Source organism: Sordaria macrospora, chromosome 1, assembly GCF_033870435.1.
Source record: "Sordaria macrospora chromosome 1, complete sequence".
In the NCBI taxonomy this organism is placed as follows: domain Eukaryota; kingdom Fungi; phylum Ascomycota; class Sordariomycetes; order Sordariales; family Sordariaceae; genus Sordaria; species Sordaria macrospora.
Window position 1 is genome coordinate 6,617,796 of NC_089371.1, and position 25,402 is coordinate 6,643,197.

Sequence of the window (25,402 nt, forward strand, 5' to 3'; positions counted from 1 at the left end):
GTGAAATGACTGACAGGATGGCAATGGAATGGCGACACCTTCTGCTTTTGCAGCCGTTGACATGTCCACACCATACGGACAACCGAACAACCACAGCGCTGGAAATGGAATGAAAGGGGACCTTGCATCCTGACTGGTTCGGCCAACCACGGTCCTGGAAACGGAAATCCCCAGGGGAATGGAAACCGGATGGCCTTGGATGCCATGGTACCTTCATGCATCTCGGCCACGATCCCGCTGAGCTCACCGGCCCCACACATCGCCAGTTATTCATGTCCATCGGAGGAGACTCCTACTGGGAGCCTTCTTCTAATTTGGTCTACACTAAGTACTATTCTGTGCGTATGGCGTACTATGGCTCGGAAAGGGGCATCGACTACCGGCGAGAAGTCAACCATGTCATCCATGTCACGATTCGCTCCTTGTCCACATGCTCATCATGTTCTCGTGCCATTTCTTGCCAGGGTCCTTCCTCGCAGGGCACCGGGCAGACACAGATGCAGAGGGGATACATCATCGCCGTAGAGGTACATGCCCCATCGTCTGGATGTTGCATATCCTTCCCCGGGACTAGTACACGGTCATCACATTTCCTTTTCCCCCTTCTCCTCCTTCTCTAGCCTCCCAGGTCTACCAGGGTCCTTGCTCAGCTCCTCCCCATCACATCACAATCTTCCACACGCCTTCATAGGAGTTCTAGCTCCGTCATGGCTGCTTGAACTTTGAAGGCATATTTGAGTCGACTATACCCTCCTCCTCATCTGGTTGCGGGTCTTGTCTTGTGCCTCATCATTATCAGCATCCTCTATACATTTTGCACCGACTCCGTTTTCATCCCAAGAGGTTGCAGAGCCCCTTACACACACATCAAGGCGCATCATAGCACGGCCAGGTTGACCAGACGACCCCAAGTCACCAAGTCAACATACGACAAATCCGCTTGAGCTGAGCTTCGTCTAGCTTCGTCCGAATCACATAGCTTGCGCCATCCACCTGGGTTGGGTTAACGTTTCAACATCCTTCGACTTGACATATACGCCAAGACAAGACCCCCATATCTCTAGGGACCCTATCCTTACCTTAGTTGCCCAACATGACGCAGTCAAAGGTTGTCATCTATGTGTTGCGTAGGGACCTTCGCTTGTCTGACAACCCCATCTTCCACCACCTCGCCAACCCAGACTCCAACCACGGCTTTTCGCACCTCATTCCCGTCTACGTCTTTCCTGCGCCGCAGATTGACCTCTCCGGCTTTCTTCCAGAGGGAGGCGAGATCCCACGTCCTGCTCCCAAAAGCGCTGTTGGAGGGTACGCAAGATGCGGCCCATACCGTGCCAAGTTCCTGGCTGAGTCAGTTTGGGACCTCAAGACAAGCCTTCAGTCAAATGGCAGTGACCTTCTCGTCCGCGTTGGAACATACACGGGTGCTGTAAAGTCGCTAGTTGATGGGCTCAAGGCGAAGGAATGCCCAGTCGGAGCCGTGTGGATGACAAGCCACGAAGGATCAGAAGAGAAGAATGACGAAAAGGCAGTGGCATCTTTTTGCGCAAATAGTGGCATCGACTTCAAGTTATGGGATGATGAGAAATACTTTATCCACGAGCAAGTCCTCCAAAACCTCCCCCCGTAGTGGATGTTGAAGAAGAAAGCTGACCATTTGTTGGATTACAGTCGAGATACAGGAGTCACAGACCTCAACGATCTCCCCGATGTCTTTACCACATACCGAAAACAAGTAGAACCCTTGCGCGAGAAAGCGAGGAAGGCAATGCCAGTTCCTGCAAAGGGGGCCTTACCCGCATATCCGGACACAGATATGATTCCAAGTCAGCAATCACCTTTCAGCATCCCAGACACCTGCGAGAAACTGGTGGACGTCGTCGTCAGGCCAGTTAAGAACTTCCTGAAGAATCTTCCAGACTTCCCCAAAAAGGCAGAATCATCCCACCCATTCAGAGGCGGAGAGACATCGGCTCATAAGCGAATCGACGATCTCATCATGAGCGGCGGCATGAAACGCTACAAGGACACCAGGAATGGCCTCCTTGGACCGGAGTTCAGCACCAAGCTGTCTGCGTACCTCGCACAGGGATGCGTCACCGCTCGCCAAATCCACCACGCTTTGGTGGCCTACGAAGACGGATCGGACACCAGATATCAAGGGGCCGATGGGTTTGGAGAAGGGGATAATCAAGGCACGGAGACCGTCAGAATAGAACTCTTGTGGCGTGATTACATGCGGTTGTGCCACCAAAAGTATGGTGACAAGCTCTTCCGCATAGAAGGCTTCAATGGCAAGCATACCGATTACGAGGGCGAGGATAAGAAGCACGGGTGGAAAACTGCGAACACGAGCATAGCGTTGCCTGGACAAGACCCTACTCCTGAGAAGGTCGCGGACATCCTTGCAAGGTTCAACGCCGGAACAACAGGCATGGGACTCATCGATGCGTCGCAAAGAGAGCTTCTACACACTGGCTACACATCCAACCGGGCGCGGCAAAACGTCGCCAGCTTCCTCGCCAAACACATGGAGATTGACTGGAGATATGGCGCAGAGTGGTACGAAATGCTGCTTGTGGATTACGATGTGTCCTCCAACTGGGCCAACTGGCAATACGTAGCCGGTGTAGGCAACGACCCTCGCGGCGCCGCCCGGATTTTCAACCCTGTCAAGCAGGCGTTTGACTACGACAAGGATGGTGTCTACGTTCGGGCGTGGGTTCCCGAGGTCGCCAGCTTTGAGAATCTCGAGAATGTTTTCCAGGCTTGGACAGCCTCTAAAGAGGACCTGAAGACGGCCGGCCTGGAAGACAACATCATGGTCACGGATCCAGTCAAGCCTATTAAGTTCAACCTTGACCACAAGCCATCCAAGGTGAAGAAGCGGCCCTTCTTCAGAAAGAGAGGGCCCAAGAACCGAGATGGCCAGGCGAGTGCGGAAAGTCCGGGCAGCAGTGAAGGATTTGGTGACGGCAGTCCTGATGGCTCTGGCGGTAGCAACGCCGCAACAGAGTCCAACGGTGCCGCCACAGGCACTTCTGACCAGGCCCAACAGACTTCTCAGGGTAGCAGCAGGTCACAGTCTTCAAGCAACCATGGCGGGCGCTCGCACTCACACCACCACAACAACAACCACCACCATAACAACCATTACTCCCACCGCGGCGGCAACGATTACTTCCGAGGGCGTGGAGGTCGTGGCGGTGGAGGAGGTGGATACTCTTCGTCTCAAGGGTATTACAACCTTGGCGGTAATGTTGGTGGAGGTTACCGTGGCGGCGGACGGGGCAGGGGCGGAGGTGGGGGATTCCGTGGCCGGTATGCTCCTCCAAATGGGGGACCAGGTGGACATCATCATCATCATTCTGAGCAACAAGTACCCTCACAAGTCCAGGCTGACGCATAGGATCCGTCAGCTGCCGCTATGTTTGGTATGTTGCCGAATGTGATGACCACGTACCACCTGGACGGCTACTATCCTTATTTCCCTTCGCCGTTTCCTCCTTGCCAGCCTGCGTACGCTAATCATCATATGTAGCTGCGTTGAGTTTGTCAGCTCTGGGTTTCACGGGGGGGTTGGTCACGGGGATTGGCGATGGAAGAGGAAGCGGAAGAGGAACGGTATGAGGAAGAGGAAGAGAAACAGGAAGAGGAAGAGGAAGAGGAAGAGACGAAAGAGGCGCATCTTCCTGAAGAGTCTCATAGTTCATTTTGTAAGGTAAATTCCAGCCCAATTGCAGAGGGCAGGGACTCAGGGCATCTATGGTAATGCCCAAGCGGAGCATCCTTCTTTCCGTTACTGATAGAGCGTAGTGTTTACTCTTGTATTTGTAGATCTTTTGATGTTTGTCTTGGAATCTGGCTGATCCATATACGATGAAAGCACATAAACAAAGAATTGAAACAACAAACCCATGCAAAGTCAGTTGGCTCCGGTGATGAGATAGATGGATGAGATGGTGATAGTTGAAATCAAATCTGGTACAGACTGAGCATTGTGAGGCTCCCACGCTCTTTCCTCAACTTCCGTTGATTCCCAATCTTCCACATAGAGACTTTACCGCTTATTACTCAACCACCATCGGCAGTCGCGGTCCAGACGTCAATGTGCAGAGACAAGCGCATTGTCCAGACTCTGAGCATGCAGCTCCCAACACACCAAAGCCACCGATTTGTTGACAAATTCTCAGCTTTCTTCAGAGATGCAGAACGGAATCCAAGACCTCGTCCGCTTCGAGCGCCCAAATTGGAAAACGTCATACCAGCCTGCCTATCATGATTGCCATGCATGATGCAGCAGGCTCGGCCTCGGCCGCTTCCACTGCAGCAAGTGACTACCTGTTGCACCAGAGCCTTACTCTTCCTTTCTTTTCTCTCAAGCCTTTTGAAATCGCGGGCCTCAATACCGAACCAAACGCCGAACGAACCAAGATATGTAAGCCTGGCCACGTTGCGGTTAAGATTATTCTGGATCTGTTAACTCAATATAGGTACCTCTGTTGGTGAATACCCCCTCACACATGAAGCTCTCAACTTCCATTGCCCCAATTTACATGTCATAAGAACTACCCGGACGTTGGTAAGAAGAAGCAATCTGAGCCTAAGGAAGGAGCATGCATTGTCACAAATATTCTCGTATTCAACCTTACACGCCGCATCGTGAGACTCCTAGAAGGCATCTACCTAGAGTTCGTATGCAACCCATACTTATTATAAAAGTAACCGATTTTTGACATATTTTCAGCTTCCTTCAAGAATGCAGGCTTGCAGAGCGCCATCCGTTACCATTGGGAAGCTGTTAGCCACCTAAGGTTGCTTCTTGGGAATCTTGAAGGTTGATTTGACAAACTACTACTTTCCTAACAATGAGAACCAGCCATTCATCCCACTTTCGTCCCGCCTTGACTGCAGCGTCTCGGCACCCAGCAATTCGACGGCTCCATGCGGCGAAGCTGCATATTGAGGTCCAGTTGCCTATCATGATCGCCATGCATGTAATGCAGCTGTCGCTTTCGTGACGATTACTGTTGCATCAGAGCCTTGTATTTCATCCTTCCTCCTCTTTTCCGATTCAACTTCCTCAAATGATTGTCTTTGATATTGACTTTACTCTTCAGTCAAGGTAGACGGTGCCGCCCCTTCCGCCGGCAGAAAGCTGTTACTAGTCGTCAGAGCACTCCAGTGACTACCTTAGCTGTAAAACTGTTTATTCCCTTCACTACAGGTGCTAACGTCTCTTCCTAGGCCAGATTGGCAAAGCAGTCAAATTCCTTCAACTGATCGACGGCTGCGGGTGGCAGCTATGGCTGACCATACATGCCTTGATGCAGGCAGGACACCAATTACTTCGTCCCCTAGCTGCGTGGAGTGAGAAACACTGAGCTTCCCTCACAAGGATCTCACAAGCCAGGTATCATTGTAAGTGTTTTCTTTTCCTTATCGAAGTTCTTTTATCTATGGTGATCTTGAACTTCATTGATCACCATGCCTTTGCTTCTCTCACGCTTGCACCAATGCACTTGGACTATTCCATTGCCTGATTCTCCCCGCATGTCGCAATATCTACTCGATTGGATCAGTGGCTCCCGGATTATCCGGTGCGAGCTGGGTTGAGAAAGCCTCGCTCAAAGAAACGCGGCTCTAGATTCCCTGTCAGACAATGATGTGGTTCAACTAAGACGTCCAAAAGACATCTCCGCAGCAAATCTGGCGCAAAATAAGCAATTCTGGACTCATAAAGTATTGCATGTGATGGATTATTGGTCCCCCACTCGGTTGTTAATTCAGCTACTTCGTTTTGATCTCGCGTTCCGAGGAAGAGAGGGCGAGAATCAATCAGATTTGAAGACTTGCGGTAGTACATCCACCAACTGATGCAACAGTCTTATTTATCCGTCAGTCATTTTCAGAAATACCAGGTACGTTGAGGTGGATTTTGTCTGGAGATAAGCAGTTTAACAACAGGATCCAACTTCGTATAAGCCTGTCCTCCTACTACTTATTTATGTTCTACAGTACTAATTCCTCCCCGTTTACTTCACCAACTTGTCCATAATTCTACTCCTCGTTTATCTTTACTCAAGTTTCTTTTCCCTTGTCTCGAAACTTCCCTAGGCAAGCATAATGCCATCTCCACTTGATCAGGAGTTGGAAGTGTTATGGGAACGGATTCACGTAAGTTAACTCTCATACCCCATAAACCCGCTGAAGACAGTCCCTCGGGTGCTCCTCGCGTTGTTCATAAATCGCAAAAAGTCTTGAGCGGACGAGGCACACTGTCAGGGTAAAAGAAGGTTTCCATTCTGGTGGTTTCAGCACGAGACATCCTTATTGTTCGAACATCCATAAATGGCCAAGTAATGGCAATGAGTAACATGGAGCAACATGCACTTTGGCTTCTACGCCGCCTTTGGTTTCGTTTCCCACTCCCCTCTCATCTACCGCCTTTTAACTGGGTATCACCTCCCGGTTGCTGACCTCCTAATTTGATCGAATAGCGAGCTCAGCAGAAAGAATGGGTATGTGCTCCCTCGCAGATGTTGAGAAAAGCATTGTTTTTGCCTTCCACTACTTACAAAAGGGAAGGAACAAATTCGTGGCAGGGGGCCTAGCCGTGACGAGCAGCACTTTCTGGAGATCAGGCGCAAGGTACGTTTTCCCATTCAGAATTTTGGGACGCTCACCCAAGCCACTTTTTGTAACTACCCAGACTGACACAAATCACAGATAGTACGTTCTAAGAACCTGACCCATGTGTAGGCGGATAATTCAGAACAGACAACAGGCTAACTCTTGCCGTAGACGGTCAGTCCTATAGATTCCGACCTATGGTTGTCAGCCAACTGGGTGTATACTGAGAACTCTGCGCTCTCAGACCGAAGTCAGAAACAATAACTGTTGTGCAGAGTGGGCTCCTGACTGGGCTTACGACACTGATGCACCCTTACCCATTTTCGCATATCAACATGCGCTTGAGCAGACGGACTACGCAGAAATCCTTCTAGGGGAATTAGTCGAACAATACAACTACAGAAAAATCCTGGAGCTCATCCCCACAGACGGAAGGATTGGTCTCTCATTCAATGGGAAGTGGTCCTCGCAAAGAGACGTCTTGCTCAACTCGATACCTAACCACAAGAGGCCCACTGACACCGATACACACTCTCTAATTAGCAACATCGAACAGGCCCTAAAAGATCTCGGAGAGTTTGGTGTACTTGACATTGCGGACTTTGACCCTAGCTCGAGAGATCGCGTCAATTACCGGCTCTCGAAGACGTCGCTCTACGTCACCACCGTGCTGGATGGAGCATGGTGGTTCCAGCCTTCAGCCTTCAAAACCCGTAGAATGCAGGAAAGTGGGAATACAGTGCTGCCAAAATATCCGTCAACGAAGAAGACTGCTGGCTGGAACCGAGTTATGTAAGTTATCATACTTCTCCGAGTGAGGCCGTTCATATTGATCGACGGTAGACTAAACCTCTGCAGACAAATATGTGGTCTTTCTCTGGCTTTGATAAAAGCACGCGATCCCTACTTTCTCCTTGCATTTCGTCGGAAAGAATGCCACGGATGTCCAGTGGCCGATGCAATAGATATACATCTCGCATGCAGTCAAAGGGGCGGCACAAGCGCAACGAATCCGTACTCAAATCGTACGGTCGCATTTCACATCACGTTCTACGAGATAATACCGACTGTTGAAACAACTCATAGTATCCATGGAGACAGGCAATCACAGTAATTTAGGTGCCGACGTCAGAGAGAAGAACAACATTGAAGCCACAAAGTTGCTCGTCAAGACTTGCAAGAATAACAACATCAAGGTTGGGCATCTTTACGAAAAGCGTCCGACGGAGACAGAGAGCATTGGGATACATAGTCCAAGCTCCCGAGCCTTCAAATTAAGCGCCTTTACGGTGAGCAGTTAACATTTTATGTCTCTTCCATCATTTCATTCCTCCACCATGTCCCCCTGTTTTCTTTTTAGGCATTATCATTATCCCCTTGGCTAACACTTCAACGCCCTGCAGGTATTCACCGTCGCTAACATCCCTGAAATTGTGGTATGCTTGTTGCCCACCTGTCAATGAGTAAATGAGACAGGCAGCTGACTGACTTGGTGAATAGCCTTCATGCAGTGAAGAGGAAATTCCACCAATTCCGGAAGACCAGTACCAAGACATGGAGCCAAAGCCAGATGACAAGGAACAAGATAACCCACCAAAACCGGATGAAAAAGAACGTTGGACAACGATATCCTTTGCTCCCACATCGTTCTTTAACCACGCGGACGCTTGGATTGGCCCAGACGGTGAAGGTCAAGATACAGATCATCTACGACAATGGCCATTGAATATAGTACATTGTTACAGCGGAGCGGCCGTCGAGCTTCACACGATAATTAAGGCGCTTAAAACGGTGGAGACTCGATGGCGGGAATTGGAACGATATATCAGTAGTCTACTGGTCCAGGATTTCATGAATCCAAAGGATTACTGCGATCTTCTGTTTGACGATGAAACCTTCACCCGGTCAAGGCTCTATTTCTGGATTCTTGGATTCATCATTGAGGTCCAACCCTGCATCGAAGACAATATCACCCAGTGGAATCTTTACCGACAAGCTCGAATCCAGTCTCTACTCGAAGACTCTAGAGACTCACCCAAATACAAAAACACCGCCGCCTTCGACAGGAGTTCCGTCATCAGACAATACGACAAGGAAGGCAAGCAGATCATGCAAGATCTGGAAAACCTCAAGAGAAGGTTTGATGCAATATCGGAGAGCGTACGGGCATTGCGGGATGGGGTAAGATTCACAGGTTTTTCTGGCAGTTATATAACTGCTAACACGGTTCGCGATATAGCTATTCAATGCCAGTGCCCTTATGGAAAGTAGATCCGCTACTAGACTGGGCCAAAATGTCCAGCTACTCACCTACGTGAGCATATTCTATTTGCCTCTTGGGTTCTGTGCTGTAAGTTTTGAAATCACCCTTCTGTTTATCGTGCGTTTGCTGAAAGCCACAGGCTCTCTGGGCAGTCCCCAACATTACCCAGAGTGACACTCGAGTCCCGTTCGTAATCGCAACGTGTCTCGTGTCTCTGGTCACACTTACAACTGTTTTCAATATTGGAAACATATCGGATGCTGTGGGCCTCACCTATTTCCGATGGCGGAAGAAGACATTGCAAGACATGGAGCACGATTCGAATTCAGAATGGACAACTCGCCGGGGGATGTTTGATGAGTTTCCGCCTAACAACGAGCGGAAAGTTCCCTCGGAGTGGTGGCTAGCTCGCTATCAGGCGTATCAGCTACGTCAAAAAGTGAAAGATGGCCTGAAGTCATTTAGAGGACGTTTCACGGGAGGACAAGCTAGTTCAGGTACCGGTTCGGAAACCGGGGCAGGGAGTGTGTAATCGTGATGGGCAAGGGCTTCTTGTTATTGGGTGTGAAGGAGCGGGTCAACGATGAGAACGCTGAAGCCTCTTTATCGTCAGATCTTATTTACCGTGGAGGGTATCTTGCCAAGGCGTTGCGTTTGAGTTGACGGTTCGCCAAAGTATGAATCGCGCCCTTTTCTTACCAATGTCATTCAGTATTCTTTTGTAACGGCTCTAGGAGGTTGATGCACTGCACTTCATTTTTTAAACCATTTCCGCTTGCCAAACCGACAGCTCTTTTACACCGCCGACTCTGCAAATCCCAACAAGTAATCCAGCGCCAATATCTCATACGCCCCCAAGTTCCATTCTAACCCAACACTCGGGTCCTCCGGCGTCCTTACGGCCGTAGCAACCATGTAATCCGATCCCAGTGATCGCAAACACATGTTCACATCCTCTACCCTCTTCCCCCTAAACCGTATCTCAAACTTCCTAAGCACCTGCGCATCCTCCCCCTCGTCTTCACCCTCCTTCGTCTCAACAGCTGGTACATCCCATCCCGGCGTCGGCCTACTCGGCCTAAAATACCTAAACTCCAACTCGCCCAGCCACTCAGCCAGCAACGCTTCGCCCGTCAGCTTCACGTATGCCTCCCTCAACCCCCAAAGCGCATAAAAAGCTCTCAGCTTCCCATCAGCCACCTGCTCTGGCGTCGGTGGTGTTTGAGGGTCATCCCTAGGCACCAACCCCGGCACAGCGCTCAACACCTGATACTTGAGATAACTCGTCTCGCCCATCGCGAAAACATCAGCGTGCATATCCACAAAGTTGCCCCATCCCTCTTTGCGAATAAGCTCTTGATCCCGTTCCCTGCGCTCTGATGTGCAGACAATATCCACGCCAACCTGAACCCCCTCTGCCCGCCCTGGCGAGGGGTAATCCGCCACAGCGACGAGCGCGACTATCCCAGCCTGGTGCGACACGTTGAAGGAGACTGGCTGTGCACCAGTCGAAGGGTCGCGCCAGATGGGCTTGGTGGTGCGCTGGTCGCGGGTGAATCCGACTGGGACGGATGACCAGGAAACGCAAGCGAGCCGCGCGATGGCGTACCGCTTTAGCAAGGCCGAGGCGAGTGCCATTTTGGCGTCGCGGACATGGAAGTATTTGAGCACGGAGGCGCGCTCGGTGGGGGTTAGGAGGGATAGAGGGCGAGAGGCCTGGGATCAGGGGGGTTAGTTTGGGGTTGATTTCATGTTTTATGTGAATGATGTGATGTGGATGCGGGGAAATGTGCTGCTGCTTTGTTTATTTACATGGACTTCGAGATCGCGGGTCTTAGCGGCTGAGGGGAACCAGGACCGTGTGTCAAGGATCCACTGGACTAGAACGGGCTTGTTTGGTGGTCCCGACATCTTGTACGTATTGCTTATTTTTGGTGTTTCGTTGTCTTTTATTGTACGTGGTGGTTGTGAGTTGTTCTGAGACGGTTACTTTGGGCTGGATGGTTCGGTTTTGAGAGTGATGCATATGTTTCAGACATCAGCTCATTCGGCGCGGTCTGTGATGAATTGGAGCATGGTCATGGGATGATGATTCGGGAGGTACGGAACAATACAAGTGAGAGTTTGAAACGGTGATAGTGAAATGGATGGAAAGTAGCCGAGCGAGCTGACTCGGCCCCCGCAATGGTCCCGGTCGCACAATCATGCAAGTCCGGGAGCGGTGGCGGAGATCCGGGTCGGGTATCCACACCTGCCCGGACACGCAATCAATATAAAATACGCCAGTTCTCCACCGCATCTTCACCACTTTCGTTCTTTCCTCTTTTTCTTTTCTTCTCTCATACCCTCGACTGTTTTCCCTTTAGGGGTATCGTCGTCCGACTTCCTACCAAGCTCATCGACCAAAAAGTCATAATGTCTCCCGCCCAGTGACTTTTTCCATCATCAACCTCAGCGTCGATGCTGCCCAGGACGACCACACCATGTTTCCTCAGTTCCGCTAGCCGGTACATTTCTAGTAAATGTGCCAGCTTGCGTTGAGCACCGAGTCGAAACAACACAACAAACCCGCGTTCCGCCCAGGGGTTGCGAACAGAGAACCAGTAAGCGGCGAATCCGTTTGCAGGCCCGAAAGCGTCGAGCGCCCCGTCGCTCCGCCTAGGGTTTGCGGTTGTCAGTAAGCGACACTACACAACCCGAAGCGTTGAAAGCGACAAATCGTTCCGCCTGGGAAGTGTTCCCCGATCTTTCTTTTTCTGGATCCCGGCCTCTGAGGAAGCCGGGGGCTGGAGTTCTGAATTTCCAGGGTCGGGATGTGACCACCCAGGCGTCGAGCGATTCATATTCACCCTGCTCCGTGGGATTTTGTTTCACCTTTTCATGTGCCGCACGATCATGGAAACCGGTTTCGGTCCCAAGAAAGCTGGGACTGGAAGACCACTGAAACGATTTCCTGCGTTGAGCGGGAAGGGAGGCTTCGCGTCGAATTAGCCCAGAAGACTCCTGTCGGAAGGTCTTGAGCTTTTACTATGCAAAAGTTCGGCTGAGGAGGCAGTCGGTAGTTTCTTCTGCTTTGTGCTAGTTCCGCGAGGTCGGCCAGTTTCCTCCTTCAACCACTCTCTGTCTCCCTTGCTGGAAGGGCTGCGGTCTTTGTGAGTCTTCGCAAGAGATCAGCAAAGATTTCCATGCCTCTTTTACCCGACGATTTGTCTGAGGAGGCGTTGATTCTCCGCCGGAAGTGCGCCTGTCGCAACACAGGAAGGGCCTGAGGCGATGCGAGTCCGCTGGAAGGATGAGTTGTCAACCCCCTAAAGAGGTAGCGGCGACCTGAAGCGAGGATGTTGACGGATTGAGTAACCCTTCTTTTTAAGAAGATTGAAGAGAGTTTGAGACGACTGCATCAGCCCCTCATAACGCCGAGAGTGGGGCAGCCCGTTGAAGCAGCTTGGGAAGGGGGCTTTTGTCTCTGGAAATTGCTGTGGAGGGTTCCCTTGCTGAAAGTCTTTCTTGTTATCAAGTTCCGCAATGGAACAGAGAGAAATGACGAGCCTGAACCTTTACGATGGTGCGTGGGATTAAGGATGGATGGACATCTGTCTGAACAAATACAGGCTACACCAAGAAGGGCATTATATATCTCATACATAGTCCACTAAATCAAGACACATTACAATGATTCATTCTCGTCTCAAATAAGGCTATGTGTGATCTCTAAAAGCTATTTTGAGAAGCAATGTTAAACGCTATATCAATGATGATGCCACATGCCTCCCATTCCCCAACTTCTATGTATTCGACTACGCAAACTTCGTACGTTTCAAGTACAAATAACCTCCAAATGCAACTTAAACTCCCAGGTACCTCAAAATCTAATCTGTCTTCGGAGGCTTAGGCCTGGGAGCCTTGATCGAGAAAAGCACAACATCATACTCTTCGGGTATCTCCTCTTCCTTCGTCTCCGCCTCCTTCTCGATCTTAGCACCATCCTTCGATTCCTTTTCATCCTTGTCTGTGACTGGCTTCCTAACTTCATCTCCATTGGCATCCAATGTGACAACGACGTCCTTCGTGTCCAAGCTCCCATCCTCCGTGTAGCCCCACACATCCTTAAGCTCCCCACGGACCAGACCAGTCAGCCACACTGACCCGGTGACGCAAGGGACTAGGTATAGCAATGCGGGCTGTCCGTGGTTGAACACCTGAAGCATCGTCAAGGTTAAAACCATGCCCAAGGCATAACCCGCTACCGACACGTAAAAGTAGGGCTTGGGAAAAGCGGTTGCGGCTCTGACCGCGCCACATGCTGGGTTTGGCATCAGGTTGCCCAGTTTCGTTGTCCAGAAGCGGTTGCCCCATTGGCCTTCAGATTCCACGAATGGTGTTTTGGTTCTCTTGAACTGCATCTCAGTCGTCGTGGTAACTTCTTGATCCGTGGATGGGGAGTTTTTTCCAGCTGAAGCTTCGATAGGTTGATACTGGATTTGTCTCTTGTAGAACATGTACAAGTCGAAGCGAAGGGCAAGCGCCATGAGCAAGCCAGGCACGACAATGTCTCCGAGTCCGAGCATGCTGAAGCCGGAAGAGCTTCTGAAGACGAGCTTGATTGGAGCGTCGACCTTCTTGGCAACGGTAATCATGAATGGACTGTGGAAAGCAAGTTAGCATCTAGTTAAAATGCCCTAGCCGAAGGATAGGTGGAAACTCACGTGTAGAACACCATTACGATATCATAAAAGAAGAGACCCCAAAGGACAGAGGTACCTATACCAAAAGACGTGGGCGAGAGCATGCCGAAGGCAGCGTAGCACATGGCAGACCCAAGAATGTTGGAAAGGACATGCCACTCCATAAGGTGATAAGCGGTGGTTATCCCGATCGAGACCAAGAATCCCAGGATATGGTTGAACTTGATCTGGGACTTGAGAGAGCCGAAGCCATGAGCCGCAAGACGGACTGTCCATTTTTCCGTAAAGAGGTGTCGAATCTCCCAGGCAAGTGTGTTGATGCCGGTAGGCAGCGGTACCATGGAAAGAACACCGGGCAAGGGCGACCTCTTCTCGGTGATCATGGCCTGGTTCGTCGTAGGGTCAACCAGGACCTGAGAGCGGCGTTCTGGATCGATGTAGTAGAGCTTGTTACTGCGATCTGACCATACGCTTGGGAAGATTATGCTGGTCATAATCTCCAAGGCGTCCCCGGACAGCTTTCCGAGGCCGGCAACTCCAGCGACGGACATATAGCCGCGAAGAATCTTGTTCAGCAGATTGGGGTCCTTGAGCCATTCTAACAGATAGTAGAGCCCAATGAGAACAGCACCAGCCAGGATGGGGAACATTATGGCATCAGAGGCGGTCAATCCTTCAGTGAACTGCTCGTCTTCCTTTGACTTCTTCTTCTTGTCCTTGTCTTCGGACTCTGCTGGGGCAGCAGAGGGAGGTCGGCGGAGAGACCCATGAGCACCAAGCCATATTACGGTCAAGGCGCCGAAGATAACCTGAGCGTCAAACCAGAGCACTTCTGGTCTGAGGAACATCTCCCAGTGGAAAGTATGTGGTTTGGCATCTGGGAGCGGAGTTGGGGTAGTTCCCGTCGCGTTGACGGCCGAGGCTTCAGGAGAAGCCATGCTGGTATCCTGGTCGACGCGCGATACTCATGTGTCTCGATCTCTCGCAATCTGTCGTTATGTATCGAATACTGACACAGAAATTCGGCTATTGTTGTAGTTGTAAGACAGATGAGATAATGCCTTCTTCGGGGTTGGATGTTGGGTTGGTGTTGAGGTGAAGCCGCGTGTCCAACCTGGAATGACGTTCCACAGTTTGCTGGGAGTTGTTGGTTGTTACTGCCGCAAGTTACAGGGCTGAAATGGGTATTTATAGCAGTTGCACGCTAACTTCACTGCAGGGAAAGAGCCATCTCTGATTGTTTGCCCCGCTATTTCGTCACATCTGGGCGGCTCTCCAGAAATTGTTAGTGCTCGAATAGAATCTCCCTTCCCTTCACTCACTGTTGCGGCTTTCATCCGACATAAAGGTCATCGACACATCGGGTACCGTACGCACCCACGGTTTACATCTACTTTCACTACACTTCACCTTCAGTTTGACGAAGGGACGCGCGAATATCCAGAGACACAAATCCATTCAGCTCATTTACACCTGGGCGCGGAGTCCAGACACTAGATTTTCACACAATGGCGTCCGATCCCATGTCAGTAAACAGTTCAGCAAGGGAGCCACCTGCGGCTCCGGGGTCAAGCGCAGACGAGCCCAAGTATGGAGGATACACACGTTTCGAACTTGAACTGGAGGTATGCTTCATGAACTCACAATGTTACGTACATCATGTTGACAAAATACTCAGTTTGTTCAAGCACTCGGCAACCCGCTATACTTGAACCATCTCGCTTCCAGGAAGTTACTCAGCAATCCTGCCTTTGTCGCCTATCTCGACTATCTCCAGTACTGGAGCCGCCCACCTTACCTCAAGTATCTTACCTACCCTGGACCTACCTTGAAGAACCTTCAGTTGCTGCAGCAGGAAAAGTTCAGGCAGGACATCATCAGCCCAGACCTGGTCGAGCGTCTTAGGATGGAGGGCATGAAGGCCGGCATCGACTGGCACAAGGAGAGTTTTCCAAGCACGACGTAGGGATACCATGGACGGAAAGGAGAACGAAACAACCTTTTGCCAGCCTAGTACCACACAGTTCATTTTTATGTAGGATACCTCACAAGCAATAACACGAAACAAATAAATATGCCCCAAACGCCAAGCAATGCCCCAATACCATGTATTGATGATCCGACCAGACCTGGGTGTCCTGATGAACTCGTCTTTTCCTAGTTGTTGTCTCTCCACCTGTGCCCGCAAGTCATACACTGCGTGCGAGATCATGTTAGCTTCTTTTGCGCCTTTGCCATATGTCCCGTGAATCGAGTAATCTTACCTTGTAGAACGTCGTCATCGGCTCATCAGCACTGCGAATCTGAACCTGGAAGAAGGCCGCCTCGTTTCCGTTGCAGGTTCCGCTGTCACACTGGACCTTGCCCTTTTGTGCATTATCCCAAGCACCTGGACCACCAAATACGTCTTCCTTTTCCTTGCGCGGGAAGTTCTTGCGGGAGTAGATGGGCTTGTCGATGGGGTGCTCGTAAGGGCAGGTCCTGCACTCGAGCCTGTTGCCACCCGTGTCCGCTCGGGAGAGGATGAGGAGGTTGGCGCAGAAGGGGCAGACTATGGTGGGTGTTAGTTCACATGTCCTGGTCTTTGTGTGTGTGGGATTCACTCACAGACGATAGGCATGTTTGCTTATTGATGAAAGGAATGAGTTTGTTGGGTGTAAGCGTCCGTTATGGATAGTAAGTGAGATGAAGGTTGGTAAAAATTTGTTGACGATTTTGATGAGAAGTAGCGGCGCCGTGAGCTTTGATCACTTTGCGATAATGATGAGCCAAAGCCGGTAAATTGCAATCAGTTTCTGGGCTTTATGGCCGTGATATAGATCCTAAAAGTGTACAGTCAACGGCGAAGAGAAGCCCTGAAAATGTGACAAAGTTCGATGCGGTCCATTAATTCCCAAAACCTTAAATGCAGTGCGAAGTTTCATTGGTCACATCTGCATCACGCACTGCCCCACCTGTCTGGTCAAGCGGTACCTGGACTCAACTGCCCTGTTGTGCCTGTGCTGGGGTACGTACCCCCGGTCACTGACAGCTGGGCCTCAGCGCATGGAAGCCGTGCCAGCGTCCTGATCCCCGCAGGAGCCGACCACTCTGTGACACCAAGGACACTGCCACTGCCACCTCCTAACCAGCCTGTTAGGTAAATGTTTCATACAACCACCACGACTGGCGATATCTTCCGAATACCCTCAAACAGCACATTGCCAACGTCTCCTCACCTTGGGGATTCGTTATCAAACGTTAAGCGATCCGGGATCACTCCACACAAACCTAGCCGACTACCTAATTCGACAGCCTGGCCACCTCCATACCGTACATCCACTTCTCCCCGCCGACCCATTTCCACGATTCCCGCTCGTAATTAAGCGATTCCAGCGCCAATCTTACTCTCGACAACTCTCTCGCCGTCATCCCTCTTTGCTTTCAACTATACTACTTGTGTTTCCTCTTGCAACAACCAAGAAACACCCACCACCCGCCGTTTCCGAGATACCGACAAAGTAACCAAAATCAGTAAACCAACCATGACCGGAAAGCAGCAGGACGAAGAACACGAGGTTCGTACCACACAACACAACAAGCACTCTTTATCCTTCCTCTCCCCGTTACTCCCGTCCTGCCCGATCGATTTCCGCGCGAACAAACTACAGTACTACAGGCAAGCTAACTACAAAAACCACAGGGCGCCTCCGTCGGCGAGCAACTCATCGAAGCCTGCCGTCGCAACAACACCGACCTTCTCTCTGAGATCCTCTCCGACAAGTCCGACGAAGAGATCTCCTCGCTGCTGAACGACACCACGACAGTAATGGGCAACCACCTATACCACGAAGCCGCTTTGCGGGGTAACTACGAGATAATCGACATGCTTCTGGACCAGCCCGGGTTCGAGTGCGATCCCGTTAACCGAATCGAGGGCGACACGCCCTTACACTCGGCGATCCGGTGGATCAACAGCGAACCCGAGGCGCAGCGCGAGTTCGGCAACGCTTTGGTGGACATGATGCTGGAGGCCGGGTCGAACCCGCGGGTCAAGAACAAGGGCGGGCTGACGGCGCTGCAGCTGGTGGATCCAAGGAACAAGGAGCTGAGGGAGCTGATACAGAAGCACGAATATGCGCTGCTGAACGCGGGCGATTTTGTGAATGTGGAGGATGTTAGCAAGCCACAGCAGGCGGTTTTGGATGTGGAGGATGATGACGATGATGCGGAGTTTAGTGGGAGTGATGATGAGGAAAGAGCGGAGTGGGAAAGGAGGAGGGCGGCGAGGAAGTGAAAGGGGTCCAAATCCTTCCTTGCAGAATAACAAGGGGCTTGACGAGACTTTCTTTCTGAGCCATGTCTATATACCCTCAGAGGCATCGGGCCATCCATACAAGCCAGCAGCTGTGTGGAGCCGCGGACGGAACAGCGCTGTTGGTCTCTGGGTTGTCTCTTACAGCCCGTACATATAGGGTTGGGTATCGATATCTGGTGGCGGTACGGTTGGATTTATGCTTCGTGCTTATTGCAGCATGTAAAGCAAGCGACGTCACTACTAGAGTTTAGAACGGAGCAAGTGTTCTCGATAGAGATGGGGGATTTGGAGATATCAGATCAATAGTTTATCAACATATACCTGGTCTTACTCAAGTCAATAGCGCGGAGGCAAGGGTGCGAGCTTTCTGTGGACTGTATTTTTGTACCAGCTATACTTATCCGGGGAAGCAAGATGTTAAATAGGAAAGCGAGTGTCTTAGGTTATAAGAATAGGGTAGGTAGTACAAAACAACGTCTATCGACCTCTAGTTAACATCGTTACCAAACTGTTCAATCCAGCATACAGTATAAGACTCAACTGGTCCAAAGAGGTGATAACCAAAACTAAGAAGAAGAAAAACAAAAGAGTGGTCGAACGCCAAGCCAAAGAAGAAATAGGGGTATAACATCAAAGTCAACAAAAGATCTTCAACCTCCAGGACACTCTCCAAATCCTCATGCAAACACAACAATAACCGCGCAAAAAACAGCCACAACTGTCAACGTGCCCAGACTTGGTCGGGCAGTCATCGTTGAACTCGACCCCTTCGGATCAACACTCTCGATATACGTCCGATTCTGCACCCTCTCCAGAATCCCCCTTGTCAGCCCCCCGCCACTCGCTATGGTCCTCAATTCCTCCCCAAACGTTCTCAGAATATTCGTGCTCCTGCCCCTTGGACAAAACACCACCTCCCACCCGCCTCCATTGGGAATGATGAACGTGCTGGTCTGATCGTCAAACGCATAACTGTACGCGTCCGGACAAACTGTCTTTGCGTTCTCGCTGTACAGACTCGGGATGCACACGGAGGGGTCGTCGTACTTGCCCGTGCAGCAATCTTCGGGGTTCCCCGTCGCCGCACAGGCCGACAGGCACGGATCGAATACGGGGCGTTGGATTGAGTCGTCTGGGTACGGATAGATGCCGTCTCCCGGTTTGGAGGGCGGGTATACTTGTAGGTCCCAGGGACACCAACCGCCGATGGTGGGGTTGGTTTGGTCCGGTTCCCAGGGCATGGGGAAGGTCTTGTTTGTGTAGTAGAACCCTGACCTAGAGGGCGGGTCGAGGAAGCCGGCGGATGCGATGCACACGCAGTTGGTCAGGTTGGGAGGGATCCAGGTTGTGTTGGCGGCGGGGATGTAGATGATTCCGATAGGTATATTGTAACCGTCAACAAGAGAGATGTCGTAGAAGGTCTGGTCGGAATTCATACCACCGATTAGGTTGAACTCGGCGAGCGTTACTGGAACCTGGCCCTGTTGTTTGCAAAATGTGAGTATTTTCCCACCAAGGTTGGTGAAGAAAAGGCTAAAGAAGGAGTGACCTCCTGCAAACACGTACCGTAAACTCGCAGTCAAGTCTGCCAAAGCAGTCTCCCGTCATGCACGCCGCGCCATTCCCATTCACACCGTTGAGGTTGCTTGGCCCCGTTCCCTCGTCGTTGAACGAGCAATTGGTCCGTCCCCATACCCTGCCTTGCCAGTCGGGGCTCACAAACAGTGGCCTCGTTTCGCCAGGAGCAAGTTCGAACCCGCCAACTCCAGGCCCGATACCATGCTGCGTACCGATCCCGGGCCATATTGTATCTGGGCAGCTGTTGGTGATGACGATCGGTATAGGGGTCGGGTTTGGTGGGGTCGAAGTCGGATGCGAAGTGCCCTTCATCGTAGAGCTAGGGGGTACAGGTACGGAAGAAGGGATCGATGTATGGCTGACAGCCAGAGGAGGTTTCGACGTAGGAGCAACAGCCGGAGGCGGCTTCGAAGCGGGACTCACGATAGGAGCTTTCGAGACCAGTGTTGTAGGCACGAGAGTTGAGTTCAGGCTTTGAGCTGCCACGCTCGTGGTTTGTCCATGGAGGATGAGTAAGAAGCCCAGAGCACCTCTTATGTAGCTTCTGAGACTGCCCCCATGGTGTTGTTTGTAGGTTGAGGGCGAATGGCTTTCGATATACGATTTTGGTTTCCGGGTACCCTTCGGACCAGGCGCAGAGGTACTATGTGACTTTTCGGTGACCATGGCGTTATTCGTCTTCTGAAGCGGCCACCAAGAGAAGATCGAGTAGGAAGTGAAGGTAATACAGACAGGATAATCAACCTGTTTCTATCGCTGGGAGTTTTTGCTAACAAGGCGCCTTGGAGGATGAGGCAAAAAAGGGTACCCAGAATTTCCCTGGCGGAAGAAACCAAAAAAATCACACCGGATGAAAGAAGGAAAGGGTCAAAACGACCGACGAGGCATGAAGGAAATAGGCCTATTGAGGATATCTAGAGAATTGTTGTGAGGTGTACGACTCGTAGTGATCATGAAACTTGGGTAGGTTGAAAACGGGCGACAAAAGAAAAGACCAGATGCTATAGGTCTTCATCAGGTTTCCTGTTGACCAAATCTTGATGTCAACCAACTGCTTCCAAGAAGTGAACTCATGGCAAGAGCTACCTGAGTTGAGGGGGCTGTCAGGACAGGAAGTAGCGACTCATGATTCGCCATGTTCCGTGTGGTGGGTAGCCACCCTCCTTCCTCACAAATGTTGTCGAATGAAAAAGTTGAAGAGAAAGTCATTGCCAGGTTGATAAACACAATGACGCAGGGACGGTTAAGGGTTTGGACCCTTCCTTCATCGCGACCGGTACCGTCCCATGTGCCATGTGCTATACTAAAAAGTACCCTTGGCAGTTGGCACTGGTCCTGGATCGCACGGACCTTATCCAGATTCCATATTCCCCAAGAGTGCCACTCGCAAACCCCGGATTTTCCATGCAACTGGGACAGGCACAGGGACCGCTTGGGTGGGGGTTTGACCTTGTCCGGTTCCACTATTAGGGCATTTTCACGTGCTGATGTCTTGACCGTTGAGCGGCCCAAGAGGAAGAACTCTGGTTCGTGGTTTGAGAATATGAAGACATACACGTTCTGAAGAATGATTAGATAGTCTCTGTTTCAACTCGGATAGATAGCCCCACTGCTCACTTGTGTTTCCCTGGGGCATCCAATCAATCCCTTTCTTTTTCAGCAACTCATCCTTGGTTGAAATGGTGGTCAACTTGCCTGCTGCTTTGACAAAATGCTGTCATGCTACGTACGTTAAAAGGTATCATTCAAGATCCGACATCAAAAAAGCAAGAGAAAGAGATTTGGTTCACTCCGTCTACCCAGACAACAACTCCCCCTTTATCTGAACCTCGCGCGGCAGCGGCCCATTACCTCTCCTTGGCACACTAGCTCGGCGCTGAATTCGGACCCATCCAAAGTGAGATAAATATCGAAATAGACACGATAGAAGGTACCCTGTGGTGTGTCCATACGTTCGAAATCTTTCTCGAGATTCTTGCGCGAAAGGTCCGATGTGAGCGTAACCACTTCCTTGATCCCTATTTCCACACTGTCAGTATTCGTCCATGGTCAAACAGTAGCGCCAATGACTTACTTGGATCTTTGGTATACTCGGGGCAGACATCATCGTCGCAAGCATACAAGATATCTTCGTACATGAGTGTAGCACCAGGTGCCACTTGACGGAAGAAGGAAACCTTGACCGGCTCGCCGATTTTGACCTTCTGTCCCTTCTGAACGAAGATCTGTCGCGTAAACTTGCATCGATCCTTGCCATCTAGCGAGGGAACACGGTACGCCTCAGGATGGTAACCCTCCTTGAAGGGTTGAAGAGTAGCCATGAGGTAGTGGCGACGAGCAACACGGTGAGTGATGACTCTTTCAGTGATACCAGCCGTAACGGCACCCTTGACAATGGCAGCGACCGAGTCCATGGGGCGGACAACCTTGGACTGGAATTGCGGGGGAACGTGGAGCTTGATCTGTTGGAAGAGGTATTCCGACGCGCCGAAACCGCCAACAACAAGGATGTTCTGCAGTGTGCGATTCTGCGCTTGGATGGCAATGATTTGGTTTCTGACAAGCTCCAAGATGCGGTTTACTACCGGCTCGAAGCATTGCAGAATTTCCTCGTTAGTGAACGTCATGTAACCTTCTTCGATGCCTGCTTCAGGAAATTCAGCTTCGATACCAACATCGACAGCCCACTTCTGACCGTTATTCCGGAAGTCGGCCTTGATTCGGTTCTCGAAGTCCATGATGCACTTGGCGTAGACGCGACCGGCAGTCTTGGATCCATCAGGAAGCTTCATCTTTCTGATCTTGGTCCGCAGAATGTTGCTGAAGTTTCGGTTCAGAGCAGTCGAACCGCACGAGTCACCAGAACCAGCAGTGCATTCTGCTACAGTGAACGGATTCTCGTCCTCGACTTCATATGCGATCAAATCCACTGTTCCACCACCGCAATCAACAATGAGAACCGCATCGTGTACCTTGAGGTTAAGAAGGCCTGTCTTGGAGCAGAAGAGCGCTGCGGCTTCGGGCTCACTGACCAGCGTTAGACGGTTGTCGTTCTCATCGCGGAGGAAGCCTGCCTGAATAGCGGCAGCTCGCGTCGCGGCCTTTCCAGCGTCGTTCCAAATAGCGGGTACGGTAAGATAGTAGCGGATGTTCCTCTCTTCACGGTTGAAGACTTCACCCAGGGTCTTCTGGAGCGCGGCGCGCATGGCCTGGCGGAGCTTGAAGAGATAGTCGGCGGCAACATCGATTTCCGACTTTCCAGGGGGAAGGGGTGGCAGGTTGATAGGATCGATATATGTGTTGCCAGACAACATGAGCTGGAGCTTGAACCACTCCACCTTTTGCACGCCAGGCTTTGGGTAACCAGTCGGTGCTAGGGCATCGGCGATATCGGGGCCCCATCCAACAACCTTCTGGTATTGATCATAATAGAGAACAGTAGGAATCTAGGGGGAGAGTATGTTAGTGTCATGGTCCATGCTGAAGGTACCACAACCATGGGAGGTTAGCGAACCTTTTGCTTTGTGTAAGAGCCAGCGCCGGGCCACTCTGTGATGATGTCCTCCTTGGCCTCGTTGTTGGTAGCAAAAGCGAAAGCGACACCGGAGAAGGTAGTACCCTGTGGTTACTAGGTTAGTAACTGGCGCGAGAGGAGAGTATAGGTCCAGATGACTTACAAAATCGATACCGACGATGAGCTGAGCCTTGCTACGACTGTTGCCCTCCACCTCGGCAGCAGCGTTCCCGCGATAGGGAGCAACGGGGCCGGTAGGCTGGGGCGGCGGAGGATATCCTTGAGCACCAGCATATCCCGGCGGGCCTCCTTGCAGAGGAGGAGGACCACCGCCCATGTTGACGGGCGGAGGATAGCCGGAGACAGGGGGAGCCCCGGTGTTGATGGGCGGGGGACCGCCGACCATTTGCGACGGCGGCGTGCGGGTCGGGCCTTGGTTCGTCAAAGGGCTGGTCCGGCCAACGGGACCGGGAGGGCCTGGGGGGTAGTTTGCGGAGTAGCTGGGCGGCCGTGGTCCGGCACCTGGATGATTCATTTGAGGGAGACTCTGCTGGGAGGAGTTGGAGGCGACCGAGGGCGCAGGACCCGGGCGAGACTGGAAGAGCTGAGGTAATTGAGGGGCTGCTCCGGGGGGCAGGGTGGGCGACTGCTGCTGATCAGGATTCGGCTGTATGCTGGCGGTCGATTTGCGTTTGCCAAAACCAAAGCCTTTCAGGCGAGAGTTCGAAAAACTCATATGGGAGGACCGCCGAGGATATTAGGATTAGGAAGGAGAAAGGACACGAGGGGAAGGAGAAGGACTGCAAGCAAGCAAAGCAAGCAAGCAGGCGACCGAAGGGTGGGATGGATGGATGGATGGATGGATGGATGGATGGATGGACGGCCGGGCTCTAGCTCGAAGAGGCGCAAGCAGCAAAGTGCAAAGAATGGACGGGGACGGGGACGGGAACGAGAGGACCGCAAAGCTGAATGAGTGGGCAGATGGCGACCGGAGGACTGGAGGGAGCGAGAGCTGCGAGACAGCGCGAGAGGCAGATGGCAGAGGCAGAGGCGGGCAGGAGTGAGAAATTAGGACACAAGAGACAGGCGTAGCAGGGTGTCAGGTTGCAGTGGCTTTGTGTGGAAGAGGGGCCTGCAACTGCGCTGTCTGGCTTGTTGTTGTCTTGTCTCTGGCTGAGCCTGCCTGCGACTCCGTCTGGGCGAGTAATCCGTACTCCCGTGTTCGTGACTTTTTGTGGTGAACCACCCAATCGAATTTTGTAAGATTCGGACGAACTCGGTGCAGCTGTCCATGTGAGAGAGTCCTTTGCAACTAACGGGCACAAAGCTGGAGGCGGAGGTGATGATCAATTGATTAAATGCGAGTCCAGGTGTCAAGGGATGTTGAAGTGAAAGGACTCCTCTGTTGGGCTGCCGTGAGACGGAAGGACTTCAAAACAGTGCACCTGGCTCGCCTGGGACGGGAGCAGCGACTACAGTCGCCGCGCGGTGGGAGTGGAGGTGTGGCCGGGATCGTAATGCCTGGATGGGCAGCGCGGAAAAAGACGAGCAGTGAGTGGGCTGGCGGGCAGTGGCAGTCGGGCACCCTCTCAGGGCAGCGACAAGAGTGGACGGACAGGTGGGGTGTTGGATTCTTCGTCCAATAAATCTACAGCTGAGGCGCTAGCAATGAACTAGGATGCTGGGTGGGAGTGTAAGGCTGAGCTCCCGCTACAACAAATAGTTAAATCCCGAGCTGGCAATCACCAAGTTTTGGTGTTGATTTTGTAGCGGGTGGTGAGTTGAGGGGTGGAATCGACCGGTGCCAACCAACGTCAACATGTACTCACACCAATATCGTCATCCTGAACGGATGAATTCCAAGGGCCAGGAGATCGACCGCCAGATGTGCCATGAGCGGACCATGAGATGATTTTTGGTATGGCCTTGGTCCGTGTGTCCATTGTCTGATTAGGAGATTTGACGGCTGAAGCAGGTCAACTGTCAACGCCTTGATTCTTGGACGCTGAAATGGCCCCAATTCGCTATATTGCTGTCCGTACTCTGAATGCTCAAGTTGAACCAGCATCCATGTGGGTTTATACATGAAAACCCAGATAGCCGGAAATTCAATTCCAGTTGGGGCTTGTGGTGATGAATAACATGGGACGAACTCGTGCCGTTGCTCTTCTCACAGTGCTCCTTTTACACTAGCTGTCGATTTGGTGCCCTCATACCTCCGTATGTAAGTACCTCTACCTTACAGCCGGGAGATTTCATGTTGTTTGGTTTTTGTTAGTACCAATGTCAGATATTGATCTCGGAAAAAAATCCTTCTTTCTTGGATTTCAGAGCTTGAAGCACCAACTCGAATCGTTTTTCCACTGCATCGCCTTCAATATTCTCTTCAGGCCCGTTGTCATAACAGTGTCTTTAAAGTGGGGCGACATGAA

At 51.4% G+C, this 25,402-nt stretch overlaps 9 protein-coding genes across 9 annotated transcripts; 4 read left to right on the forward strand and 5 right to left on the reverse strand.

Annotated features, from left to right (window-relative positions):
* Positions 1-1,093: 1,093 nt before the first annotated feature.
* Positions 1,094-3,409, forward strand: SMAC4_01274 (uncharacterized protein; the record flags this gene model as incomplete). The annotated part of the gene is made up of 2 exons (XM_003352393.2): positions 1,094-1,602; positions 1,672-3,409. The coding sequence occupies 2 exons, from the start codon at positions 1,094-1,096 to the stop codon at positions 3,407-3,409; spliced, it is 2,247 nt and encodes a 748-aa protein (XP_003352441.2).
* A 5,484-nt stretch (positions 3,410-8,893) lies between these two features.
* Positions 8,894-9,428, forward strand: SMAC4_13110 (uncharacterized protein; the record flags this gene model as incomplete). The annotated part of the gene is made up of 2 exons (XM_066091267.1): positions 8,894-8,983; positions 9,036-9,428. The coding sequence occupies 2 exons, from the start codon at positions 8,894-8,896 to the stop codon at positions 9,426-9,428; spliced, it is 483 nt and encodes a 160-aa protein (XP_065945814.1).
* On the reverse strand, positions 9,327-11,271 carry SMAC4_01272 (uncharacterized protein). Its single transcript, XM_003352391.2, has 2 exons — positions 10,709-11,271; positions 9,327-10,612 (listed from the first exon to the last, which is right to left on the reverse strand). Exons 1-2 carry the CDS (start codon positions 10,805-10,807, stop codon positions 9,692-9,694), a joined length of 1,020 nt encoding a protein of 339 aa, XP_003352439.1. The 5' UTR covers positions 10,808-11,271; the 3' UTR covers positions 9,327-9,691.
* A 1,368-nt stretch (positions 11,272-12,639) lies between these two features.
* On the reverse strand, positions 12,640-14,734 carry SMAC4_01271 (uncharacterized protein). The gene is made up of 2 exons (XM_003352390.2): positions 13,603-14,734; positions 12,640-13,540 (listed from the first exon to the last, which is right to left on the reverse strand). The coding sequence occupies exons 1-2, from the start codon at positions 14,517-14,519 to the stop codon at positions 12,766-12,768; spliced, it is 1,692 nt and encodes a 563-aa protein (XP_003352438.1). The 5' UTR covers positions 14,520-14,734; the 3' UTR covers positions 12,640-12,765.
* Positions 14,735-14,932: 198 nt separating this feature from the next.
* Positions 14,933-15,547, forward strand: SMAC4_01270 (uncharacterized protein; the record flags this gene model as incomplete). The annotated part of the gene is made up of 2 exons (XM_003352389.2): positions 14,933-15,206; positions 15,260-15,547. The coding sequence occupies exons 1-2, from the start codon at positions 15,090-15,092 to the stop codon at positions 15,545-15,547; spliced, it is 405 nt and encodes a 134-aa protein (XP_003352437.1). The 5' UTR covers positions 14,933-15,089.
* Positions 15,548-15,613: 66 nt separating this feature from the next.
* SMAC4_01269 (uncharacterized protein) lies at positions 15,614-16,431 on the reverse strand. The gene is made up of 3 exons (XM_003352388.2): positions 16,189-16,431; positions 15,846-16,132; positions 15,614-15,777 (listed from the first exon to the last, which is right to left on the reverse strand). Exons 1-3 carry the CDS (start codon positions 16,199-16,201, stop codon positions 15,739-15,741), a joined length of 339 nt encoding a protein of 112 aa, XP_003352436.1. The 5' UTR covers positions 16,202-16,431; the 3' UTR covers positions 15,614-15,738.
* A 476-nt stretch (positions 16,432-16,907) lies between these two features.
* SMAC4_01268 (uncharacterized protein) lies at positions 16,908-18,430 on the forward strand. Its single transcript, XM_003352387.2, has 2 exons — positions 16,908-17,138; positions 17,264-18,430. The coding sequence occupies exons 1-2, from the start codon at positions 17,106-17,108 to the stop codon at positions 17,855-17,857; spliced, it is 627 nt and encodes a 208-aa protein (XP_003352435.1). The 5' UTR covers positions 16,908-17,105; the 3' UTR covers positions 17,858-18,430.
* A 125-nt stretch (positions 18,431-18,555) lies between these two features.
* SMAC4_12587 (uncharacterized protein) lies at positions 18,556-20,749 on the reverse strand (the record flags this gene model as incomplete). The annotated part of the gene is made up of 2 exons (XM_003352386.2): positions 19,445-20,749; positions 18,556-19,359 (listed from the first exon to the last, which is right to left on the reverse strand). The coding sequence occupies exons 1-2, from the start codon at positions 20,120-20,122 to the stop codon at positions 18,556-18,558; spliced, it is 1,482 nt and encodes a 493-aa protein (XP_003352434.2). The 5' UTR covers positions 20,123-20,749.
* Positions 20,750-21,028: 279 nt separating this feature from the next.
* Positions 21,029-23,849, reverse strand: SMAC4_01267 (uncharacterized protein). The gene is made up of 4 exons (XM_066089561.1): positions 23,134-23,849; positions 22,971-23,075; positions 21,531-22,902; positions 21,029-21,474 (listed from the first exon to the last, which is right to left on the reverse strand). The coding sequence occupies exons 1-4, from the start codon at positions 23,704-23,706 to the stop codon at positions 21,275-21,277; spliced, it is 2,250 nt and encodes a 749-aa protein (XP_065945815.1). The 5' UTR covers positions 23,707-23,849; the 3' UTR covers positions 21,029-21,274.
* Between the last annotated feature and the right edge of the window lie 1,553 nt (positions 23,850-25,402).